The sequence below is a fragment of the Brassica napus genome, assembly GCF_020379485.1.
Source record: "Brassica napus cultivar Da-Ae chromosome A2 unlocalized genomic scaffold, Da-Ae chrA02_Random_4, whole genome shotgun sequence".
In the NCBI taxonomy this organism is placed as follows: Eukaryota; Viridiplantae; Streptophyta; class Magnoliopsida; order Brassicales; family Brassicaceae; genus Brassica; species Brassica napus.
The window spans coordinates 1-22,480 of record NW_026013961.1 but is presented as its reverse complement, the minus strand read 5'-3'; the positions used below and the strand labels follow the sequence as shown (position 1 = coordinate 22,480).

Here is a 22,480-nt window from a genome sequence, read left to right as displayed (position 1 = left end):
GATTAGGATTCGTCGTAAAAGCGACGTAAATTTACGACGAATTTACCAGGCCCGCGTTTTTCCATTTACGACGAATTTACCAGGCCCGCGTTTTTCCATTTACGACGAAATTACCAGGCCCGTGTTTTTCGATTTACGACGAAATTACCAGGCCCGCGTTTTTCCATTTACGACGAAATTACGTCTTCCGTGTTATTTTTACATCGATTTTACGACGCTTAACCCTAAACACCGAGAATGAAATCCCTAAACCCCAAAGTCACATATCATCTAACATCATATCTTATTTCATACTACTTCTTACTCTTTCTTTTAGAAAATTTTACAATAGAGAAATCCAACATTTGATACATATATTACATCACTCTAAATCGTTTTCGTTCTCATCACTATTACATCACTCTAAATCGTTTTCGTTCTCATCACTATCATTACAATCATCATCGTCGCTTCTATCGAACTCGTCTTCACGTGCTTCATCTGTCGCATCTTCGGGAATATCTTCATATTGAAAGTTTTGCGGGTCGATCAAAAGAATTTCATCAGTTGGTTGTTCTGGTACCTCAACTTCAGTGATAGCATCTTCTTCTTGCAAGGGCGGTTCTTCTCCAACGACAATGCATCCACGAGGTGTAATTTTGATAGCAGTTACCCAGTTTATCCCGGAAGTTCGAAGCCGAGGATAAGGAAGGAAGCTAACTTGCTCGGCTTGTGAAGCTAAAATGAAAGGCTCAAATTTGTTGTATCTTCTCCCAAAATTGACATCCACAACACCAAATTTGTTATACCGAATCCCTCGGTTCACAACAGGATCGAACCATTCACATTTGAAGAGGACGCATTTTAGCTTCAATAACTCCGGAAATTCTACTTCAATAATCTCCTGCAATATCCCGTAAAAGTCTGTTTCACCTTTCACACATATTCCGTAGTTACTCGTTGCCCGATGTCTCCCATATTCGTATGTGTGAAAGGTAAATCCTCGTGTGAAATACATTGGTGATGTGGTGACCTTTGCAACTGGACCTTGAACCAATTCGTGAAACCATACGGGATAATAAGGATCGTCATAATCAACCTGCAAAAAGCATATATATATTCTTAAACACTTACTTAATTAATATAATAGTATGAGATATATTACTTGTGATTTTAACCACTTGACAAAGTGCTTATCTTTACGTGTATCCACATCAGTTGCAGATATTCCTGGTATTGCTTCTTCAACTTGAGATACAAACATCCTGCAAATTGAACAAATAATCAAATCATACATAATTAACTTCAATTCATATAATTATCATTCACAAAAATATTTACCTTTCAAAGTAACGGGTCATTGCATCCTCGCTGTTGAGCAGAATATAAGTGTGGGCACTATGTTTATCTTCTTCACATGACCACCATACTTCTTTCGTTTTACCACCAAACCGTCCAATTTTGCAGAAAATGTCAGGAACACCATCAATTGGATATGATGTCGGTACTCCACCATCATCATATCTCCTAGGAACTCTTTTTCTCGTACGAACAGTTGGAGCAAAGTAGTATGATGTGAAGTTAGATGTTTCGGCTGTCAAACTCCCCGCAACTATTGAACCCTCTACCTTTGCAAGATTTCTTGCTTTCCCCTTCAAATGTTTCATCTGTCGCTCATACGGATACATCCATCCGTTGTGAACAGGTCCACGAAGCAATGCTTCATACGGTAGGTGGACAACTAGATGCTCCATGACGTCAAAAAATGAAGGAAGAAATATCTTCTCCAGGTTGCACAATATGATCGGAATGTTCTGATGAAGTTGTTCGATGACTTCTTCTTTGAACGTACGTGTGCTAAGATCTCTGAAAAATGCTCCGATGGCTGTATATTTTAAAAGGAATCAAATTAATAACATTTCATAACATATGTATATATATAAATTTACAATTACCTGCAAGTGCTTCGTGGACATTTGCTGGAAGGAGCTCGGCAAAAGCAAATGGAAGCAGTCGTTGCATAAACACATGATAATCATGACTTTTCATTCCGGAGAACTTTTGACCTCGTTCAATACATCTTGACATATTTGAAACATAACTATCAGGAAACTTAACTTCCGATGCAACCCAGTCAAACAAGGTTGTTTTGGCTGCTGATGACAACCGGAAGATGGGAACATGAACGTTTCCATTGCTCTTGATATGTAACTCACTTCTTGAGCAAATATCAAGTAAGTCAATCCTTGACTTTTTGTTATCTTTTGTCTTCCCAGGGACGTTAAGTAATGTATTCATGATGTTCTAAAAAAGTTCTTCTCGATATGCATGACATCCAGATTGTGGCGTAAGAGAAGATCCTTCCAATAAGGTAGCTCCCAAAATATACTCTTCTTATGCCAATTGTGAGATACACCATACCCATCAAGCATATTCCCAGGAACATGCCAATTTCCTCCAACCTTAACTGTTTCCTGAGCTCCGTAATAATCAATGTCCGCTTCGATCTGCTTGCCGGTGAGATATGGAGGAGGACTGTCTCTGACAATTTTTTTGTGTCGAAACAATGTCTTATTTCTTCTGTACGGATGGGCAAGTGGAAGAAAGCGACGATGACAATCAAACCAATAACTCTTCCTACCATTCTTCAGTTGAAAAGCATCCGTGGATCCAAGACAATACAGACAAGATAATCTTCCATGTGTTGTCCAGCCAGACAACATCCCATAAGCAGGGAAATCACTTATCGCCACATCAGAACTGCTCGCATCGTAAAATTGTTTTTCAAGGAACAATCGTACGTCCTCACCCCTTCTGACCACAATTGCTTTAGCTCTTCTATCAACGGTTGAAGAAAAACATCAAGAGACCGTTTTGGATGCTTCGGCCATGGGATTAATATGGTCAAAAATAGAAATTCTTGTTCCATGCACATATCCGGCGGTAAATTATACGGCGTAAGAATGACTGGCCACAAAGAATATTGTCTACCAGACATTCCAAATGGACTAAATCCATCGGTGCATAACCCAAGATAGACATTCCGAATATTTGTAGCAAAATCTCCGTGTACCTTGTTGAAATGTTTCCACGCTCTTGCGTCTGATGGATGTGCAACCTCACCATCTCTCTGGACATGTTCGGCATGCCACCTCATCGACGCAGCAGTCCTCTCAGATTGATATAATCTTTTCAATCTGTCTGTAATTGGTAGGTACCACATCCTTTGGTACGGTACCCTATTCCTCCCACGGCCTTGCAGTTTGAATCGTGGTTTTTTGCAGAATCGACACTCTTCTAACTTGTCATCTTCCTTCCAGTAGATCATGCAGTTGTCGACGCAAACATCAATCATCTCCGAGGGTAACCCAAGACTATAAACCAATTTCTGAATCTCATAATAAGATTCAGCAGACACGTTGTCTTCTGGCAAATACTCTTTAAACAACTCCGCCCATGCATCCATGCAATTCTCAGGTAAATTATGATCCGTTCTCTACAACCAGTGTAGATTGGTTGATTTGCAGCATCTAGCATTTCATAAAACCTTTTTGCATCCAAATTAGGTTCTTCTACATTTCCAGTTCCATCAGCTATTGTTGTAGTTGTTTCTAAAAATGCATCACTAATCATATCTTGAACCCTATCATGATCTACCATCTGCTCCTCTTGATGATAATTATATTCATTATGCACATGATTCGGTTCTTCATTATGATGAGCATCCTCAAAATTAGCATCCTCAAAATTAGCATTACTACTACTAGCTTCATTTCCCCCATAACCCTCTCCATGTTGATACCAAATGCAGTACTGTGGTGTAAATCCTCTGTTTACTAAATGATTCCATACAGTTTCACTACGTGCAAATTTCGAATTCTTGCATTTTGAACAGGGGCAGAACATCTTACCGCTTTCCTGCGTGATCGGTGTACAGCCCGCCTGGTGCATGAATGTCTCTAGCCCGTTCAGAAATGCATTCGTCACTCTCCCGTCGGAATCTTTGTGCAAATACATCCAACTTCGCAACTCGTAAATACTACCGCCACCGACCATTTTTCTTCTATTTTTTTAAAAATTTTTTTTTCCGTTTGGGTCTTGTGAGGAAGAGAGTTGTGTGTTGTGTGTTGTGAGGAAGAGAGCTGTGGGAAATGACATATATATAGAGAAATTTTCGAGTTGGGTAGTTGAAATATAACAACGATTTTACAAGGAAACTTTTACATGGATTTTACATGGTTTTTTTACAACGACTTTACAACGAACTTCGATAAGTTTTTCACCTAAATATAACGGTAACATGATTCGTTGTAATGTCGATGTAAAGTTTTCTTTTCGACGTACATGCGTCGTAATATTACATGGCGTTTACGACGAAATATGGTTTCGTTGGTTTCGTCGTAATTGCGTTGTTAACCCACCATTTACTATTTCTAAGACGACGATAAGGAACCTGTGTCGTTCGTCTGTCTGCCAATTCAGTGGAACGACAAGGAGAAAGTGGACGGAAGTGCAGCTGGTTTGTACTTGAGAGGAACCTTTGACAATGGTCGGAGGTTCCACTCAAGTATAAACCAACTGCACTTCCCTCCACTTTCTCCTTGTCGCTCCACTGAATTGGCAGACAGACGAATGACTCATGTTCCTTATCGTCATCTTCGAAATAGTAATTGGTGGCTGAATGAGGAGCAGAGTCTAAACGCCATCAGGTTCGAGAGGAAGAGAGTTGTGTGTTGTGAGGAAGAGAGTTGTGTGTTGTGAGGAAGAGAGTTGTGGGAAATGACATATATATAGAGAAATATGGTAAGTTTTACATGGATTTTACATGGAAAATTTGCAACGAGTTTACAACAAATTTAGGTAAGTTAAAGCACTTTCAATACACGTTTTCACCTTTATATAACGATAACATGATTCGTTGTAATGTCGATGTAACGTTTACAACTATTTCGCATTCCACGTACTTTTGTCGTAAACTTACATTGACTTTACGACAAAATCCTTTCGTCGTAAATTACCATGGAGTTTACGACGAAATAATGTCTCGTCGTAATTGCGTTGTAAAGTTGATGTAAATTTACGAGGAAATAATTTCGTCGTAAAACGCCGTTGTTACTGCTATGTTTTCTTGTAGTGATCTAACATAGTCTTTTACACATAGTAATATTTTGAATGCATTATTATTCACTTCATTAAGCGAGGAAAAAGTCAAAACAAATAATAATATGAAATGCACATATTTTTGAACTTATATAAATAACCAAACATAAAAAAAATCAAAATGCTACTGGTCGTGATTAAATTAGTGGATATGTTATCCATGTATGTTTTAAAATCTATATATGAACTTACAAAATATATTCAAGGTATTATGTATATTTTCAATACAAACCAAATCCCTATAAAATGAACCATATAATATATACTTATTTGACTCTCACCATTTTCATGTACTTTCTTGAATCTATGTATTTGTTCAAATACATATTTTCTAGAGATTTTTATCATATTTTCAGTATAAATCAAACCCTATACCCTAAACTATATTTCCATAAACTTCTAAACCATATATCCTAAACTTTATTTCATATATTTCTAAACTATAATCTCATTTTATATACATTTACTTTATATGACAAATCAAATAGTTTATTTAGTTTTATGTATTATTATAAACCATGAGAAGTTAATCAACTTTTTGAAAAGTGTTATCAGATATTTCCGGGATTTTATAAGGACAAATCAAATAGTTTATTTAGTTTTATGCATTACTAAAGAGTACGAGAAGTTTAATGATTTTTTTAAAAAAGTGTTATCAGGTTTTTATGGGTTTTACCGGAGGGTAATTGGTGTCGGTTCATATGTTAATTAACAATTTTTTAATTTATCTGATCTTTAATTAACATGTTTTCATTAAATCTGAATTTTGTGGAAACATATCAGTTGGTAAGAACCTTTGATAGAATGCTACATGAAAAACATAAGTCAGTCCATATTATATACATCAAGGGTTTATCGGTTCAACCGCGAGTCTGGATCAGATATAAATCACTCGATATATTTCAATTTGTCTGTTTATTATATGTGTACCCCCAATAAAAAGGAGTTAAATAATTTGTAAAAACATAATGCTTTCTTCGCACCATTTAAATGTAGATGCACTATCAATCCCCAACAGTCGGCTTCGGTTTGGGTATTTGGGTTTTTAGTGTTTTGGTTCTAGAAATTTAGGAGCCATTCATGTATTTACAAAATTTGGTTTGGTTTAATTCAGTTGGGTTATTGAGGTTTTGGTTCGGTTTGGTAGTAAACTTAGGAACCGACTAATATCCAAAAAATGTGGATCCACTTCAGTTCTGCTTCGATTCTGTTTTTTTCAGGTAATTTCAGATTTATAGATAAAATATTAGATCTTTTGGGGTTTTCAGTTTAAATATCAGATCATTCGGTTTTTTGAATAATTCAATTTTTCATGTAATTTGGTTTGTAAATAGTAGTTTGAGGATATTTGGTTATTTGGAAACTACATAACATTATTAATTTTAGGTATATAATTTTTATTTAAAAATTTATGTACGTATTTGGTTTTCAGTTCAGTTTTAGATTTTTGGCTCCATAGATATAGGATATGATCATTTATTTATGAAATGCGTTTCAATTTTGATTTCGTGTATTCGAGTTTGATGTGGTTTAGTTCATGGTTCCATATAAATGTGCCTAGACCTATACACTATTTTATATAGAAATTAATTTAAAATATTTTTTTAATTTGAAAAATAAACCCGTGCTTTTAAGCGCGGGTCAAAATCTAGTATCTATACTATTAAAAAGGAAGGAATCCTAAAAATCTAATATAAACCCTTCATTAGACTAACTTTTTTTTCTCTTTCCTTATCTTTCTCTAAATATATCATAATAAATGATTTTATTTATCATTTGATTTTTTGCCTTTTAATAAACCTAATTTTAATAGATCCAATATATAAAAGATCCAATATATAATTGAAATCGACCAGTTATGATTTGTGCTCAGTTTGGTTTACTTAATTTCAAAACTAAATATATTTTAACACGTTCTTCTATCTTATGCCATTTACAGACATCGTCACATTATAATATCGAAAACATAAATTCATATATACTGCTATATACCATATAATAAAAACTCATGTGTATTTGTATCATGTGTATTTATATCATACTCTTATTCAAAGTATAAAAGTTTAATAACTTTGAAAGGGAACCATGATCACGATAATAAATTTTTCATTCTCATATCTATTTTATGGTATAACACATTTTGTTCAAATGTGTGATAACATTGTTCTATTTTTTTATGAAAAACTAAATCGTAACTATTTTAATTTCAAAATTCATAAATGTAACTTTAGATAATCACTAAAAATCTTATTAATTAAAATACATAACATAAATACAATGCATTACCTTATATGACAAATCAAATAGTTTATTTAGTTTTATGTACTATTGTAAAATATACGAGAAGTTAAATCAATTTATAAGAACATATTAAGTTTTTTTTTCTGGGTTTTGACCGGGTCAGCCAGTGTCGGTTCTCGGTTTAGTGGAATTTTATTGGGTTTTATCATAAATTTAATCAATAAATTTTCATAAATCTGAATTTTGTGAAAATATATCAGTTGGTAGAACATCTAATAGAATTCTATATAAAGAACATAAGCATATCCGAATTATATTGGATTTACCGGTTTGACCGCGGGCCTAGATCGGATCTGAGAACATTGCTTATATTTTGAATAAAAATTATTTGGATAATTTTTTTTGGTAATTTGTTTATAAATAGTTTTTTTTAATATTTGGTTATTTAGAAATTAAATATAATATATTTGTAGGTAAATAATTTATATTTTAAAACTTCAGATACTCATTCTGTTCTCGGTTCAATTTCAATGTTTTGTTCCATAGATATAGGATCTGATCGGTTATTCATGAAATTCGGTTCATTTTTTATTTCATTTTTTCAGTTTGGTTCCTCGACTCCGAATAAGTATTCCCAGACTTATATACTATCTTATACTCCTTCTGTTTCATTTTAATTGTCGAGGTTTATGCACACAGATTATTAAAAAATATGATTTTGTATATTTCTAAAATAAAAACATAATTACATATACACCTAAATATATTTCAACCAATAGAAAAATAAACATAAAAATTTTGTTAATAAATTTTGCATTGAAATTCTAAAATGAGACTTATTTTGAAACAAAAATTTTACTCTAGAACGACAATTAAATTGAAAAAAGGGAATATAGCATTCATTTTAATTTTTTTATTTAAGTCCAAAAATAAAACCTCGCTTTCTAAGCGCGGATCAAAATCTAGTTTCTTGTTAAATTTGAAAAAAACATACATTTTTTCACTCCTACTATTTTATTTCGAGTTTTTCTTAGGTTCAGTCCCAAAGGTGTCTGTAAGTTTACCGGCCAATTATAATTTGCCACTTCACATTCATTTTTTGAAAATAAGAAGAAAAATAGTAACTATCGCCAAAAAAAAAGAAAAAAAATGTCGTTAAGGCCATTGGGTTATTGTAATTTTTGTTTTGTGAATCCTCTTGAACTTAGATAAGAGGAACCAGCTCCCAAGTAATCTTTAGGTAATGAATGTTATGAGTAGAACAACAAAAACGCATGGCGGAACAGAAATCAGGGTACCATTCATCTCTAATAACTATCCAAAACAATGTGATTTAAAATTTAAAAAATAATAAAAAATAAACAGGGAGTGCGTTTTAAAATACGTACCTGAACCACAAAAGTAGGAAAATAGGTGTGGTTTGTTAAGTGGTTGAGTGGTTTAATTTTTTTTTCTTCTTTCAGAAATTTTCTACGTATATAAATAGATATGAAAGAGGAAAATTTGCAGACACAACTTCAAAGCAACGAGCAAAGGTATGTCAATATATCTGGGGTTTTCTTTATTTCAGTTTATTTTTTTATTTAATTTCACGAACACTTTTTTTGTCATTTCATTTTGTTTTTGCAGGTGCACCTTGAAATCACATTTGAATTTTGGAAAGGTACACCCATGAATCTTAAACGTATTTCAATTTTTTCACATTTTTAGTTTATAAATATTAATAATTAAGGTTAAAATATATATTTTAATCTTATTTTCATATATGAAACAAAAACTGTTATTTAAAAAATATAATAATACAATATAAACTACTATATATTTATATATCAAAACTTAATTATTTAAGCTAAATTATTATAGAAATTTTTTAATTGCGTAAAATATATTATATTAATTTTTAATGTTAATTTTCTAGTTGGTGGTTGTTTTCTCAAAGTACTTTTTTAAAACATTTATATTAAGTTCATCAATTTCTACATTGGAAGCAATTGAATTGCTTACACCATTTCAAGTTTGTGCGCATGATTTTTTTTTTCATTTCAAATTTTTCTTTTTAGATTTAATTTTCATTAACTTAATATTTGTATAAAATATATTTAGTCTAATTTTTGTTTATAAAACTGAAAAGAAATATAAAATATATGGAATATACGTAATATAAATTGGACCATTTGAAAGTACGTGTGTAAGAAAATTTGTTCATTTCAGTTTTTTTTTCATTTCATTTTTTTAACTTATTAAATATAAATAGTTCTATTAAAAATATATTTAATATAATTTGCATTTATAAAAATAGAATATTATTATTTTTAGAAATATAAATATATGCAATATACATAATATAAACTAATATATATGTAAAGATTTATTTATTGAAGTTAAAAATGTAAGAACAATTTTAGTTGTGTAGAATATATAATGCAAATTAATGATAATTTTTGTTATTAATTATATTTTTATTGTTTAACAAACCCTAGATTCTTATGTGTTAAGAGAACTATATATGTTTATGAGTTAATTTATCATAAGAAGTATTGTTAAAAACATGATAGTGTTTACATAAAAATATTTTTTATTGTAGATAATGCTTGATAAGTAACCATATTGAAACACATAATTTTAAAATAAAAATAAAATAAAATATAGATTCTAATACTAATACAATTAGGATAAACAAAATGATTATGTAATTATGATTTAGTTTTTAAAATTTTTACTAATAGTTTTGTATAATAATGCAGAATGCCATCTAATCATCGAGGCAGTGCAAGTTCTTCCAGACAAAGAGGCCGAAATGTTTCTAATGAAACTAGAACAAGAGTAAGTTTTTGTTCTAAATATTATTAATTTTATATATGCAAAAATAATAGCTAAAACATATATATTATAATTTATAGAGCACAGACAGATTCAAATGGACATATGAACAAGAGAAAAAACTCATTGAATTGTTTGATCATGCAATCTCTATGAACAAGTATACTCTGACTCATGGCAGAGATTATATCATTGAACAATTCAATCTTGCATTTAACATGAATATAACTTACGGGTTTTTCAAAAATAAGCTCGACGAGTTCAAAAAATCATACAAGATGTTGAAGTTTCTGATGAAATCCACCGGTATTTCGCTTGATCCTGATATGTATCATTAAACATCATGGCAATATGTGACTTCAATATGTTATTCACTTATATTTGGAATGAAGCTCCAAGATTATGTCACGACACAGCTGTTCTAACCATGGCAAAAGAAAGTGATTCTGAGTTTCCTATGCCTCCACTTAACAAGTAATTTCTTGTCGATTCCGGCTATCCCAATAAACAAGGGTTTCTAGCTCCCTATAGGTCATCACATAATAGAGTTGTGAGGTATTATATGTCACAATTTAACTATGGTCCCCCTCCAAGAAATAAAGAAGAACTCTTCAATCGGCATCATGCTTCTTTACGTTCCGTAATCCAGAGGACTTTTGGGGTTTGGAAGAAAAAATGGATGATTCTTTCTGATTTTCCAAGATATGATATTGATATATAAAAAAGAGTGATAATGACTACTATGGGACTACATAATTTTATCAAAATTTTAAATTTTGCAGATGCAGATTTTGCTGAAGTGATGATAGAGACGGGAATAAACGACACAAACTCGGAGAACAATTTAGACGACACGGAAGCATTAACTGCTACAAATGCAATAGATGGATAATATATGGCTCGAATAAGGGATGATATTGCAAATATGTTGTGGGAAAATTTAAATTCTTGATTGTATATTTGTCTATGTGGTGTAATAAGAAGAATTTAAATTTTATATATTTATTAATAATAATATATATTTTGTTTTATTAAAATATATTTAAATTTAAATTTTATCCGCACCACTTATTCTACTTTTATCATTCCACTCTTGTTTCTGTACCGCACTTGCTTTTTGTTACCATTCACATTTTATTTGTACCGCTTTTTTGTTTAACCGCTAATAATCCGCAGTTTAAAAAACCCAGTCTTGATTGCAGATGCAGATTTTGCTGAAGTGATGATAGAGACGGGAATAAACGACACAAACTCGGAGAACAATTTAGACGACACGGAAGCATTAACTGCTACAAATGCAATAGATGGATAATATATGGCTCGAATAAGGGATGATATTGCAAATATGTTGTGGGAAAATTTAAATTCTTGATTGTATATTTGTCTATGTGGTGTAATAAGAAGAATTTAAATTTTATATATTTATTAATAATAATTATATATTTTGTTTTATTAAAATATATTTAAATTTAAATTTTATCTGCACCACTTATTCTACTTTTATCATTCCACTCTTGTTTCTGTACCGCACTTGCTTTTTGTTACCATTCACATTTTATTTTGTACCGCTTTTTTTGTTTAACCGCTAATAATCCGCAGTTTAAAAAACCGCAGTCAAACCGTACCGCACTATCCAATCCGCTTGTCCCGCACCGCTCAATCCGCTGTTACCATTCAAAGCCTTTAGTGTGATACACGGTTCGATCTACATTTTGCATCGGTAAGTTGCACTACTCTTTTATCATTTTTTTCAATTTTTTTAGTTGATGTTTTTGGATCACGTCAAGTCGTTAAAGAGACATAATTAACATCAATTTTTATTATTGTTTGTTATATATCTCACCATAAAGTCGTAAGTTTAGAGTTCTCAGATTTTGTAAATGGATTCGGCAAATATGATTTTGATTTCAGTTCTAACAGATACGACCTTGGATCCGTAGGTTATGTTTCTCTGGTTTGCATATTCTTCATTTCCTCTTCTTTATTATTTATCCTGGTTTGGTTATAGAATTTTATATTAATTTGATGTTATGTGTTTTTCAATATATTGTTTATTTAGGTTAAGTCTATTCTTTAATTGAAAGATGTGGTTGGCTCAAGAAAACATAGTAAATACAGTAATTTTAAGGTTACATCTGTTTTATAATATAAATATTAAAATATTAAAATGGTTATTGCAGATTGCAATGGAGAATAATCAATTAAGTGGTAAAAAACTGTTTTTGGTGGTTAGTGTTGATCTAACTTACAAGTCTCAGGTGATTCGACTTGATAAATCAAAAGTCGGTTGAGTTTTTTCTGAGAAAGATGCACGACACTTCACTCAGTGAATTTGAGGAAGCATATAAAATAGCCAACAAAGAGGACAACTTGAAACTCAAAATGTTGATACTTTAGAAACAAAGAAAAAAAGAGAATGAGAAGAATGATGAACTTTGTATTGGAATGTAGTTTAGTTATGAAGAGACTGCGCATATAGCTTATAGTAAGTATGCATGCAATCATAGTTTCAACGTTAGGAAACAAGGTCGAAAAGAAAAGAAGATAAAAAGGTAGCAATCATAGTATTTTTCTTATTTAAAAAAAAAAATTGAATATTATATAACAAATTATAATTGACTGGTGATCCCAAAAAAAAATTCTTTTATTTCTATAAGTTCATTTTCTGTATGTTTTTTGTTGGTCTAGTGGAAACCTTTGTGATTTTGTTGTTTCACTTTTTTTTTTTCCTTATTGTTTTGGAAAATAAAAAGAGAAAACAAAAGAAAAGCGGATACAAGAGCTCTCTCTCTGCTCTTTAGAGAGAGGAAATTTTCTCTTTTCTTCTTATCTATAAAAAATCTTTCAGAGGAAAGAGATGAAATTTAGAGAGAGAGATAGTTCTTCATCTTTTGTCGGAAGGAATCAACGGGACGGTTGATGAGTATCTTCATTGATTCACCGGATTCTCATCGGCTCATGACTCCCGGTTGTCGGACTTCGACTCTGGAAACTGGCGGCTTGTTTAGCACCATGTTTGTCGGCACCATCACTAGCAAATCATCGTGGCTCTCTGATGATTTTTTCTAGTTCTTACCGGATTTATATTTGAGTTTGTCTGTTTATTTCTTTTCTTTTCTTTTCTTTTCTTTTAATTTGATTTTGATTCTCTGTTTTCTTTTTAATTTCAATTGTGTTACGTTTATCAATTTACATAGCTTTATCCTTATTCCCCTTTTATGGGTTCTTCATCTTCAGGCTTATTTCTATCATTAAAGATGATCTGAATTAGATGGATTTAAGCTATCTCTAATGTTATCATGTTCATGATACAACTGGATTCAAGCTTTGCATCGATGGTTCGGCTATGGCTCAACCGTTCTGGAATTTGTTATCCAATTCGCCTTGGTCCCTGTCGATTTCCAGGAATATCATAGTGTCGGCAGCCGGTGGAGGAAGAAAAATGTCACATATGCTGTGTGTCTTTACTTTCGTAACAGTGGACATGATGTAGTTTTGAACTTTGTCTTTTTTTCTTTTTAGGTTTTTATAGTTTGGGCTTTTTATGCCTCTTTTGTGAATGTGTGTTTAATTTAGCTCTTCATGGGCCATTTAATAAAACGAGATGCCGAAAAAAAAAATCTGTCTTTCCAATTTCTCCTAGCCTATTATAGAGTGAAAGGATCTGTCGTCATTTCCTCATTTTCATTCCAGAATCTTCTTATCAAACCATGGCACAAAATCTGGTCGGCTTAACCGAGAAACTAAGCTTGTCTTCGAACAAGATTGTTAATAGAGTGTGTATATACTTAGTTATAAGTTAATGACGTGTAGTCAGCTCAGTTAGCTTATCTTAATCATACATGTATATAAGGGAACACATGTACATTCATTAAAGTTAATGAAGATATTTTACATTTCATCTATTATGGTATCAGAGCGGTGAGCAAAACGCTCCACCGTAACCGTATCTTCATTCCGTCGTAACTGAATCTCCGATCTTCGTTTTTCCGATCAATCTTCACCTTCATCATCATTGATTCCGATCTCTGGAATCTCCATCGCTTCCGCACTCATCATCTTCCATCACATCTCTTCGAGCTCTCTCGTCTTCCTGCATAACTCCGATCAGTCTTCTCCAGCTCCGGTTATATTCATATCGAAGCTCCGATTGATCATCCATGGGGAAACGAAAGTGTAACTCGAAGTATCGCACCTCCACTCCATCTCAGGCTGAGGATGACCTCACTTCTCCTCGTAACAATCATCGCAACGCAGATCTCTCTCCCGAAGGCTCTGGATCTTCGAATCGAGCTGCTGATCTTCGTCCTCTCAATCCAGCTCCGGCTCAATCTCGTCCTTTTGAGGTATCGGATTCTCCCGATAATCTTCATAGTCCGTATCACTTGCTGAACTCAGATCATCCTGGTTTAGTCCTTGTATCGGAATCTTTAGACGGATCTAACTATGGAACTTGGATTGTTGCGATGACCACTAGTTTAGAAGCTAAGAACAAACTCGGATTTGTTGATGGCTCAATCCCTAAACCGGAACTATCAGATCCATACTACAAGATCTGGTGTAGAATCAATAGTATGCTGAAATCTTGGTTGCTCAACAGCGTTACTAAGAAGATTTACACTAGCATCTTGTACTTCTCTATGGCTGCTGATATGTGGAAGGATCTTCATACTCGCTTTCACAAGTCTAATCTCCCTAGATTGTACAAGCTTCGTCACCAACTCCTCTCTGCGTCAAGGTACTATGGATTTATCCTCTTATCATACTCAGACGCAGACGTATTGGGAAGAATTGTCCAGTATTCAAGCTCCTGCGACTACAGTTGAAGAGCTATTGGCTCAGAGGGAAACAAATCGAGTTATTGACTTCCTCATGGGGCTTAATGAAAGCTATGATCATGTTCGAAGTCAGATTCTCATGAAGAAAACTTTGCCATCTCTCTCTGAAGTTTTTAATATTCTGGACAATGAAGATTCTCAACGCTCTGCTCGCATTTCTCCTTCAAGTGGTGTTGAGTTATCAGCTTTTCAAGTCTCAGGCAATCAAGGAAACTCTCAGTATCAGAAAGGAAGACCTGTTTGTACTCACTGTGGTGCTTTTGGACACGTTGTGGATCGTTGCTATAAGAAGCACGGTTTCCCTCCTGGTTTCAAATCAAAGTTTCAGAAGCCACACAACGGTCAGCAAACTGCATCTGCGAACATGGTTGCTATTCCCGATACATCTGAGATGATTTCTCAATCTCAGCAGTCTGTGACTCCTGTTGGAAGCCAGATAAATGCTACTTCTCCCGTTGCTCTCACTCCAGATCAGATGCAACAGTTCATTGCCTTCTTTAGTACTCAACTTCACAATCACAGCATTACTCCACACACCCCTTCGCAAGAGGGTTTCGTTGCCTCCACTTCAGCTGTATCATCAACTCCAAAAGAGTCTGGTACATTCCTTTCTCTTTATCAACCTACTCCTTTTTGCATGTCTTTCGTGCTTGCCTCTGGAGATGCTCCACTTCCTGATGACTCTTGGATAATCGATTCAGGCGCAACTCATCATGTTTCACATTCATCCTCTCTTTTTTCCCAACTAACTCCCCTTTCTGACACTTTTGTCACTCTTCCTTCTGGACGATCAGAGAGCATTGTTGGTATAGGTTCTGTTTGCTTGAGTGATAATGTGATTTTAAAGAATGTGTTGTTTGTGCCTGCTTTTCGTTTTAATCTTTTGAGTGTGAGTTCTTTCACTTCTGAAGTTGAATCAATGATTAGCTTTACTTCTACTTCATGCTTCATACAGGATCTTACACGGGAATTGATGATTGGCAAGGGTAGACGCATCTCAAATCTATATGTCTTGGAGTCTGGTTCTTTAATTTCTGCTCATACTTTCTCAGGTAACAATAAGATAGCTTGTTCAGTCACTGTTGATATTGAAACTTGGCATGCTCGCCTAGGTCATCCTGCTTTTCCTAAAATTGATTCATTGTCTAGTCTTTTACATTTGAAAAACACAAAATCTAAAGAAAATCATCATTGTCATGTTTGTCATTTAGCTAAACAAAAACGTTTAATGTTTCCTGTCTCTAATACAACCAGTGTTGCTCCATTTGATCTATTGCATATTGATGTTTGGGGTCCGTTCTCTGTTCCCACTTCTGAAGGTTTTCGATATTTTTTAACCATCGTTGATGATCACAGTAGAGCAACTTGGGTCTATCTCATGAAATTGAAATCTGATGTCTTGTTTGTGTTTCCAAATTTCCTAACCATGATTGAAAACCAATATTCAACTAGAGTCAAGTCTGTTAGGTCTGACAATGCTCCTGAACTTTCTTTCACTGATCTCTACAAACAAAAGGGTATTGTTTCTTTCCATTCTTGTCCAGAAACACCTGAACAAAACTCGGTTGTAGAGAGAAAACATCAGCACATTCTCAATGTTGCTAGAGCTTTAATGTTTCAATCTCATATTCCTCTTCCTTTTTGGGGAGATTGCATTCTTACTGCAGTCTTTCTCATAAATCGCCTTCCTTATCCTAATCTTGATCACAAATCTCCTTATCAAATCCTTACCTCAAAAATCCCTACTTATGATCATTTGAAAACCTTTGGATGTCTTTGCTATAAGAGTACCTCTTCTAAATCTCGTACCAAATTTGATCCTCGTGCTAAAGCTTGCGTCTTTATTGGTTATCCATCGGGTGTCAAAGGTTATAAACTTCTCGACCTTGAATCTAACAGCATCTCCATTTCAAGACATGTTCTGTTTCATGAAACTATCTTTCCTTTTGCTGGTTCTTCTCTTTCCGATACAGCAAAAGCTTTCTTCAAATGTCCTGATAAACATGATGTTGATTTACCTTTCGTAACAACATCGTCTGATGAACCATCAATGTCATCATCTGATGTTAACGTGCCTTTAGCAGTTACATCTTCCCGTACCCGTAGAACTCCTATCTACTTACAGGACTATCACTGCAATTTCACTTCTCTTTATCCTCTCTCTCGTTTTCTCACTTACAATAAATTCTCTTCACTTCATTATGCTTTTATCAACTCCATTCTTCTTTGTTCTGAACCTTTAAACTTTTCGGAGGCAAAGAAATCGAAGGAGTGGTGTAATGCTGTGGATGCGGAGTTTAGTTCTTTAGAGGATCTTGATACTTGGGAAGTTTGCAGTTTACCTGAAGGAAAGCGTCCTGTGGGGTGTAAATGGGTTTTCAAACTCAAACTACATGCTGATGGTACTGTTGAAAGGCATAAGGGTCGTCTTGTGGCTAAAGGCTACACACAGAAAGAGGGTATTGACTATGTTGAAACGTTCTCTCCGGTTGCTAAAATGGTAACCGTAAAGATGATCTTAGCTCTTGCTGCAAAGAAGAAATGGATTCTTCATCAACTAGACATCTCTAATGCTTTCTTAAATGGTGATCTCAATGAAGAAATATATATGGATTTGCCTCCTGGTTATGCTGAACGCAAAGAGAACAATCTTCCACCTAATGCTGTCTTACGTTTGAAGAAGTCTATCTATGGCCTTAAACAAGCATCTAGGCAATGGTTTGAAAAGTTCTCTTCGGCAATTCTCTCTTTGGGGTTTGAGAAAATCAATGGCGATCACACATTGTTTCTTTCTACTTCTTCTCGAGGCATCATCATTCTCTTGGTCTATGTTGATGATATTCTCATTGCAAGTGACAATGAAGCTGCTGTTTCTTGGTTGTTGCTGAACTACGAAGTTACTTCAAACTTCGTGATTTGGGAGTTCTCAAATACTTCCTTGGTCTTGAAATAGCACGCTCCACTTCGGGTATCTCCATTTGTCAACATAAATATGTTCTTGAGCTTCTCACTGATGCAGGCTTGCTTGGCTGTCGTCCTTCCTCTGTTCCTATGGATCCGAGTGTCAAGCTCTCTGCTGAAGTTGGTGAACTTTTACCAAGCGCTGAACCTTATCGAAGACTCATTGGAAAGTTGATGTATTTGACAACAACCCGTCCTGATATCTCTTTTGCCGTAAACAGGTTGTGTCAATTCTCATCTACTCCTCGTAAACCACACCTCTACGCGGCTCACAAGGTTTTACACTATCTCAAAGGCTCCATTGGTCAAGGTTTATTCTTCCCTGCTGATGATCAATTTCAACTCAAAGCCTTTTGTGACGCTGATTGGTCTAACTGTCCTGATACAAGACGAAGTGTGACTGGTTCGTGCATCTTCATTGGTAACTCTCTTATTGCCTGGAAGTCTAAGAAACAGGACGTTGTTTCTCATTCTTCTGCTGAGGCTGAGTATCGTGCGATGTCTGCAACATCTAAAGATATTCTCTGGTTATCACGCATGCTTGCTGAGCTTGGTTGTCCATCTCCGAGCACTCCAGTGCTGTATTGTGACAGTACTGCGGCTTTACACATTGCCAAGAACCCCGTATTTCACGAACGCACCAAACACATTGAGCGTGAGTGTCATGCTATTCGAGAGCGTATCATTGCGGGTCAGCTGAAGACTCTACACGTTCGTTCTGAAAATCAGTTGGCTGATGCTTTGACAAAACCTCTCTATCCTATGGTGTTTAACAGGTTAATGTCCAAGATGGGTCTTCACAATGTTATGACGCCATCTTGAGGGGGCCTAATAGAGTGTGTATATACTTAGTTATAAGTTAATGACGTGTAGTCAGCTCAGTTAGCTTATCTTAATCATACATGTATATAAGGGAACACATGTACATTCATTAAAGTTAATGAAGATATTTTACATTTCATCTATTAATTGTGTTGACCAGCTCCGACGGCGATTCTTTCGAGATCGACGAAGCAGTAGCTCGCGAATCCCACACCATAGCTGAAATGCTCGACGCCGGGTGTGCCGGAGAAATCCCGCTTCAGAACGTCACCGGGAAAATCCTCGACAAAGTGATCGACTACTGCAAGACCCACGTCGAAGCTGGTCTGATTTTTGAAGAAGACGAAGAGGCGAAGAAGAAACTCAAGATTTGGAAAGCGGAGTTCATGAGAGTAGATCTGGAAACCATCTCCGAGCTCATCCTGGCTGCTAACTATCTCAACCTCCCAGGCCTTCTCGATCTTTCATGTCAGACACTTGCAGATTACATTAAAGACAAAACACCAGAGGATGTTCGCGAGATCTTCAACATTCAGAACGATTTCACGCCCGAAGAAGAAGCAGCTGTTCGCAAGGAGAACGTATGGGCTTTTGAATGATTCTAATTAATAATTTCTTAGATCTGTCTACTTCGTCAAACCATAGTGTGTTGGCCTCTTTAGTTTTCAATGCTTTATCTCCAGGCAAATTCTCCGCAACAGTGGAGGTTTTCTTTTAATAAAAAAAGAAGGTAATATGGACCAAGGCACGATCACTCAATGTTGAGATAATGCTGTTTTCTCACATAAAGCACAAACCGGCAATGTTAAAGTTTTTAGCTCTTCAAAAAGAGCACAACGTTGGAACTTTAACTCAAAACAGGTCTTTGGCATTTACCATAATCAGGCTTGACCTTCAGGCTTCTTATCCTCCCCAGCTTCATTAGTAGAAGAAGCTCCATTAGACACTTTCTCCTCAGGAGGCTGAACCTGTTCATTCTCAGGGAGAGGCTCTTCCACATAATCATTCTCAAAAGCATCAGCCGGAACCTCGCAAATCCTAACTTGAGGCTTCGATGGATCCTTCACCAAAACATACTTTCCTTCACTCAGCTTCATACACAGATCAAGAATCGATAATATCACATTGTTAATATGATCACGAGGTTGAGCCCTAGAAACGTAACCGATCTTCATCATATCCGCATTAGCCAAAACAGCCTGTGCAGTCCATTTGGCTAACTTATTACCATTGTTCTTCAACTCATTAGCTAAAACCGCACCGCTCTAAGTTACAAGCTTCGTTCTCCAGTCAATGCCATAGTATTTCGGATCAAAGTCGTTTAAGAGCATTCAAATGGTGTGATCGGTTGAAATTATAATAACATTTTCCAAAAGTTTTTAAAGATGCTTCCAATGGTAAAGACGGATAATCATGGAAACAGAACAGTTTTTGACAATCGAGCAGGAGAAAGCAAGGTAACCCGTTTATGCATCCCACTACAAGTATCACCTGTTGAGAGTTACTTTTGCGCTGTTTAGACTTGCATGGCTCTAGGGAACTTAGCTTGGGTTGGGTTCACATACAGCTACATAACTATGGAATCGCAGATCAGCATTATTGGTTGGTGAAACACTACTGACATTAACACATATTAGTAATTTCACTGCGTACATTAACAAGTTGTGTAACCTAGCGATCTTCTCGAGGCGTATGGATAGAATCCTTAAAGCTAAATCTCTGTTCGAGGATATACGGCTGTCTCTAGGGAAAACAACGGAAAGATGAACCGTTTTACACGTCTTTTGATCCAATTTTACCGAGATGTTATCATAATCCAGAAGACTTTATGAGAAGCAACTCTTCAAATAACTTCTCTTCGAGCTATTCTTATGCAAGTTTGATGAAGGAAAAGTAGGAACTAGTTGGAACTGGTAATTAATCAGCGAACATGATATACAGACCCCGGGAGTAACAATAAAGCACCAAACTTGAAAGAAAAAAAGCAATAATATTTTTCACTTGACAAAAACAATAAAGCAATACGCGCAAACGTTTTAACAATCCAGAACGAGTTTGTGTTTCAAGGACAAAAGCAAACATAAACTGGAAGGAAAAAAAAAAGGAGATACTTAAAAGAAGAAACCCAGAGAGAAGAACGCGACTGCAACTTACACAGCTTATGAATCAGACGAAGGCATTGAACAGCATCTCAAGCCTCATCGTACTCCTCTTCTTCCTCCTCCTCGTACTCCTCTTCACCGGCTGTAGCATCCTGGTACTGCTGATACTCTGCAACAAGATCATTCATGTTACTCTCTGCTTCCGTGAACTCCATCTCGTCCATGCCTTCTCCTGTGTACCAATGAAGGAAAGCCTTTCTCCTGAACATAGCTGTGAACTGTTCGCTCACACGCCTGAACATCTCCTGTATCGAGGTTGAGTTCCCGATGAAAGTCGACGCCATTTTCAAACCCGTTGGTGCAATGTCACAGACGCTGGACTTGACGTTGTTCGGGATCCATTCAACAAAGTAGGATGAGTTTTTGTTCTGGATGTTCATCATCTGCTCATCGACCTCCTTAGTGCTCAGCTTCCCACGGAACACAGCGGACGCAGTTAGGTAACGTCCGTGACGAGGGTCAGCGGCGCACATCATGTTCTTGGCATCCCACATCTGCTGGGTCAGTTCAGGGACACTCAAGGCACTGTACTGTTGCGACCCTCTTGACGTCAACGGAGCAAAACCAACCATGAAGAAGTGGAGCCTCGGGAAAGGGATCAGGTTCACAGCAAGCTTCCTAAGGTCGGAGTTGAGTTGACCAGGGAAACGAAGGCAGCATGTGACACCACTCATCGTAGCCGAGATGAGGTGGTTAAGGTCACCAACTAATAACGAATCACAAAGTCAGTTGACTCATTACAAGAATCTGTATAATAATAATTATAGAATTGACTCACAAGTGGGATTAGCAAGCTTGAGGGTACGGAAGCAGATATCGTAGAGAGCCTCATTGTCCAAAACCATACACTCGTCAGCGTTTTCAACAAGCTGATGCACAGAGAGAGTTGCATTGTACGGCTCAACAACAGTGTCAGAGACCTTAGGGGAAGGAAACACAGAGAAGGTCATCATCATACGGTCAGGATACTCCTCTCTTATCTTAGAGATGAGAAGCGTCCCCATGCCAGATCCAGTTCCTCCACCCAACGAGTGACAAACCTGGAAACCTATTATACCAAAGAGCCTTCTCAAGATCTAGATCGAGATTCAAAACCAAATGAGATATATTCTCACCTTGTAGACAATCGCTGTTCTCAGCTTCCTTCCTCACAACGTCGAGCACGGAATCGATCAACTCCGCGCCCTCCGTGTAGTGACCTTTCGCCCAGTTGTTCCCGGCCCCGGACTGCCCAAACACGAAGTTATCGGGACGGAAGATCTGACCGTACGGTCCAGATCTGAGCGAATCCATGGTGCCAGGCTCCAGATCCATGAGAACGGCGCGTGGAACGTACTTCCCCCCGCTCGCCTCGTTGAAATACACATCGATGCGTTCCAGCTGGAGAGGAGAGTCGCCGACGTATTGCCCGGTGTGATCGATGCCGTGCTCGCCGCAGATCACTTCCCAGAACTTGGCACCGATCTGGTTTCCACATTGACCGCCTTGGATATGGAG

At 35.9% G+C, this 22,480-nt stretch overlaps 2 protein-coding genes across 2 annotated transcripts; one reads left to right on the top strand and one right to left on the bottom strand.

The window, feature by feature from the left end:
• Positions 1–13,762: 13,762 nt before the first annotated feature.
• Positions 13,763–19,565, top strand: LOC106434021 (SKP1-like protein 18). Its single transcript, XM_013874858.3, has 2 exons — positions 13,763–13,964; positions 18,968–19,565. Exons 1-2 carry the CDS (start codon positions 13,911–13,913, stop codon positions 19,418–19,420), a joined length of 507 nt encoding a protein of 168 aa, XP_013730312.2. The 5' UTR covers positions 13,763–13,910; the 3' UTR covers positions 19,421–19,565.
• A 1,157-nt stretch (positions 19,566–20,722) lies between these two features.
• On the bottom strand, positions 20,723–22,477 carry LOC106434027 (tubulin beta-4 chain-like; the record flags this gene model as incomplete). Its single annotated transcript, XM_013874865.3, has 3 exons — positions 20,723–21,689; positions 21,762–22,031; positions 22,099–22,477. Coding segments are annotated over 3 exons (1,326 nt in total), but the record flags the coding sequence as incomplete, so codon positions are not given.
• Positions 22,478–22,480: the final 3 nt, after the last annotated feature.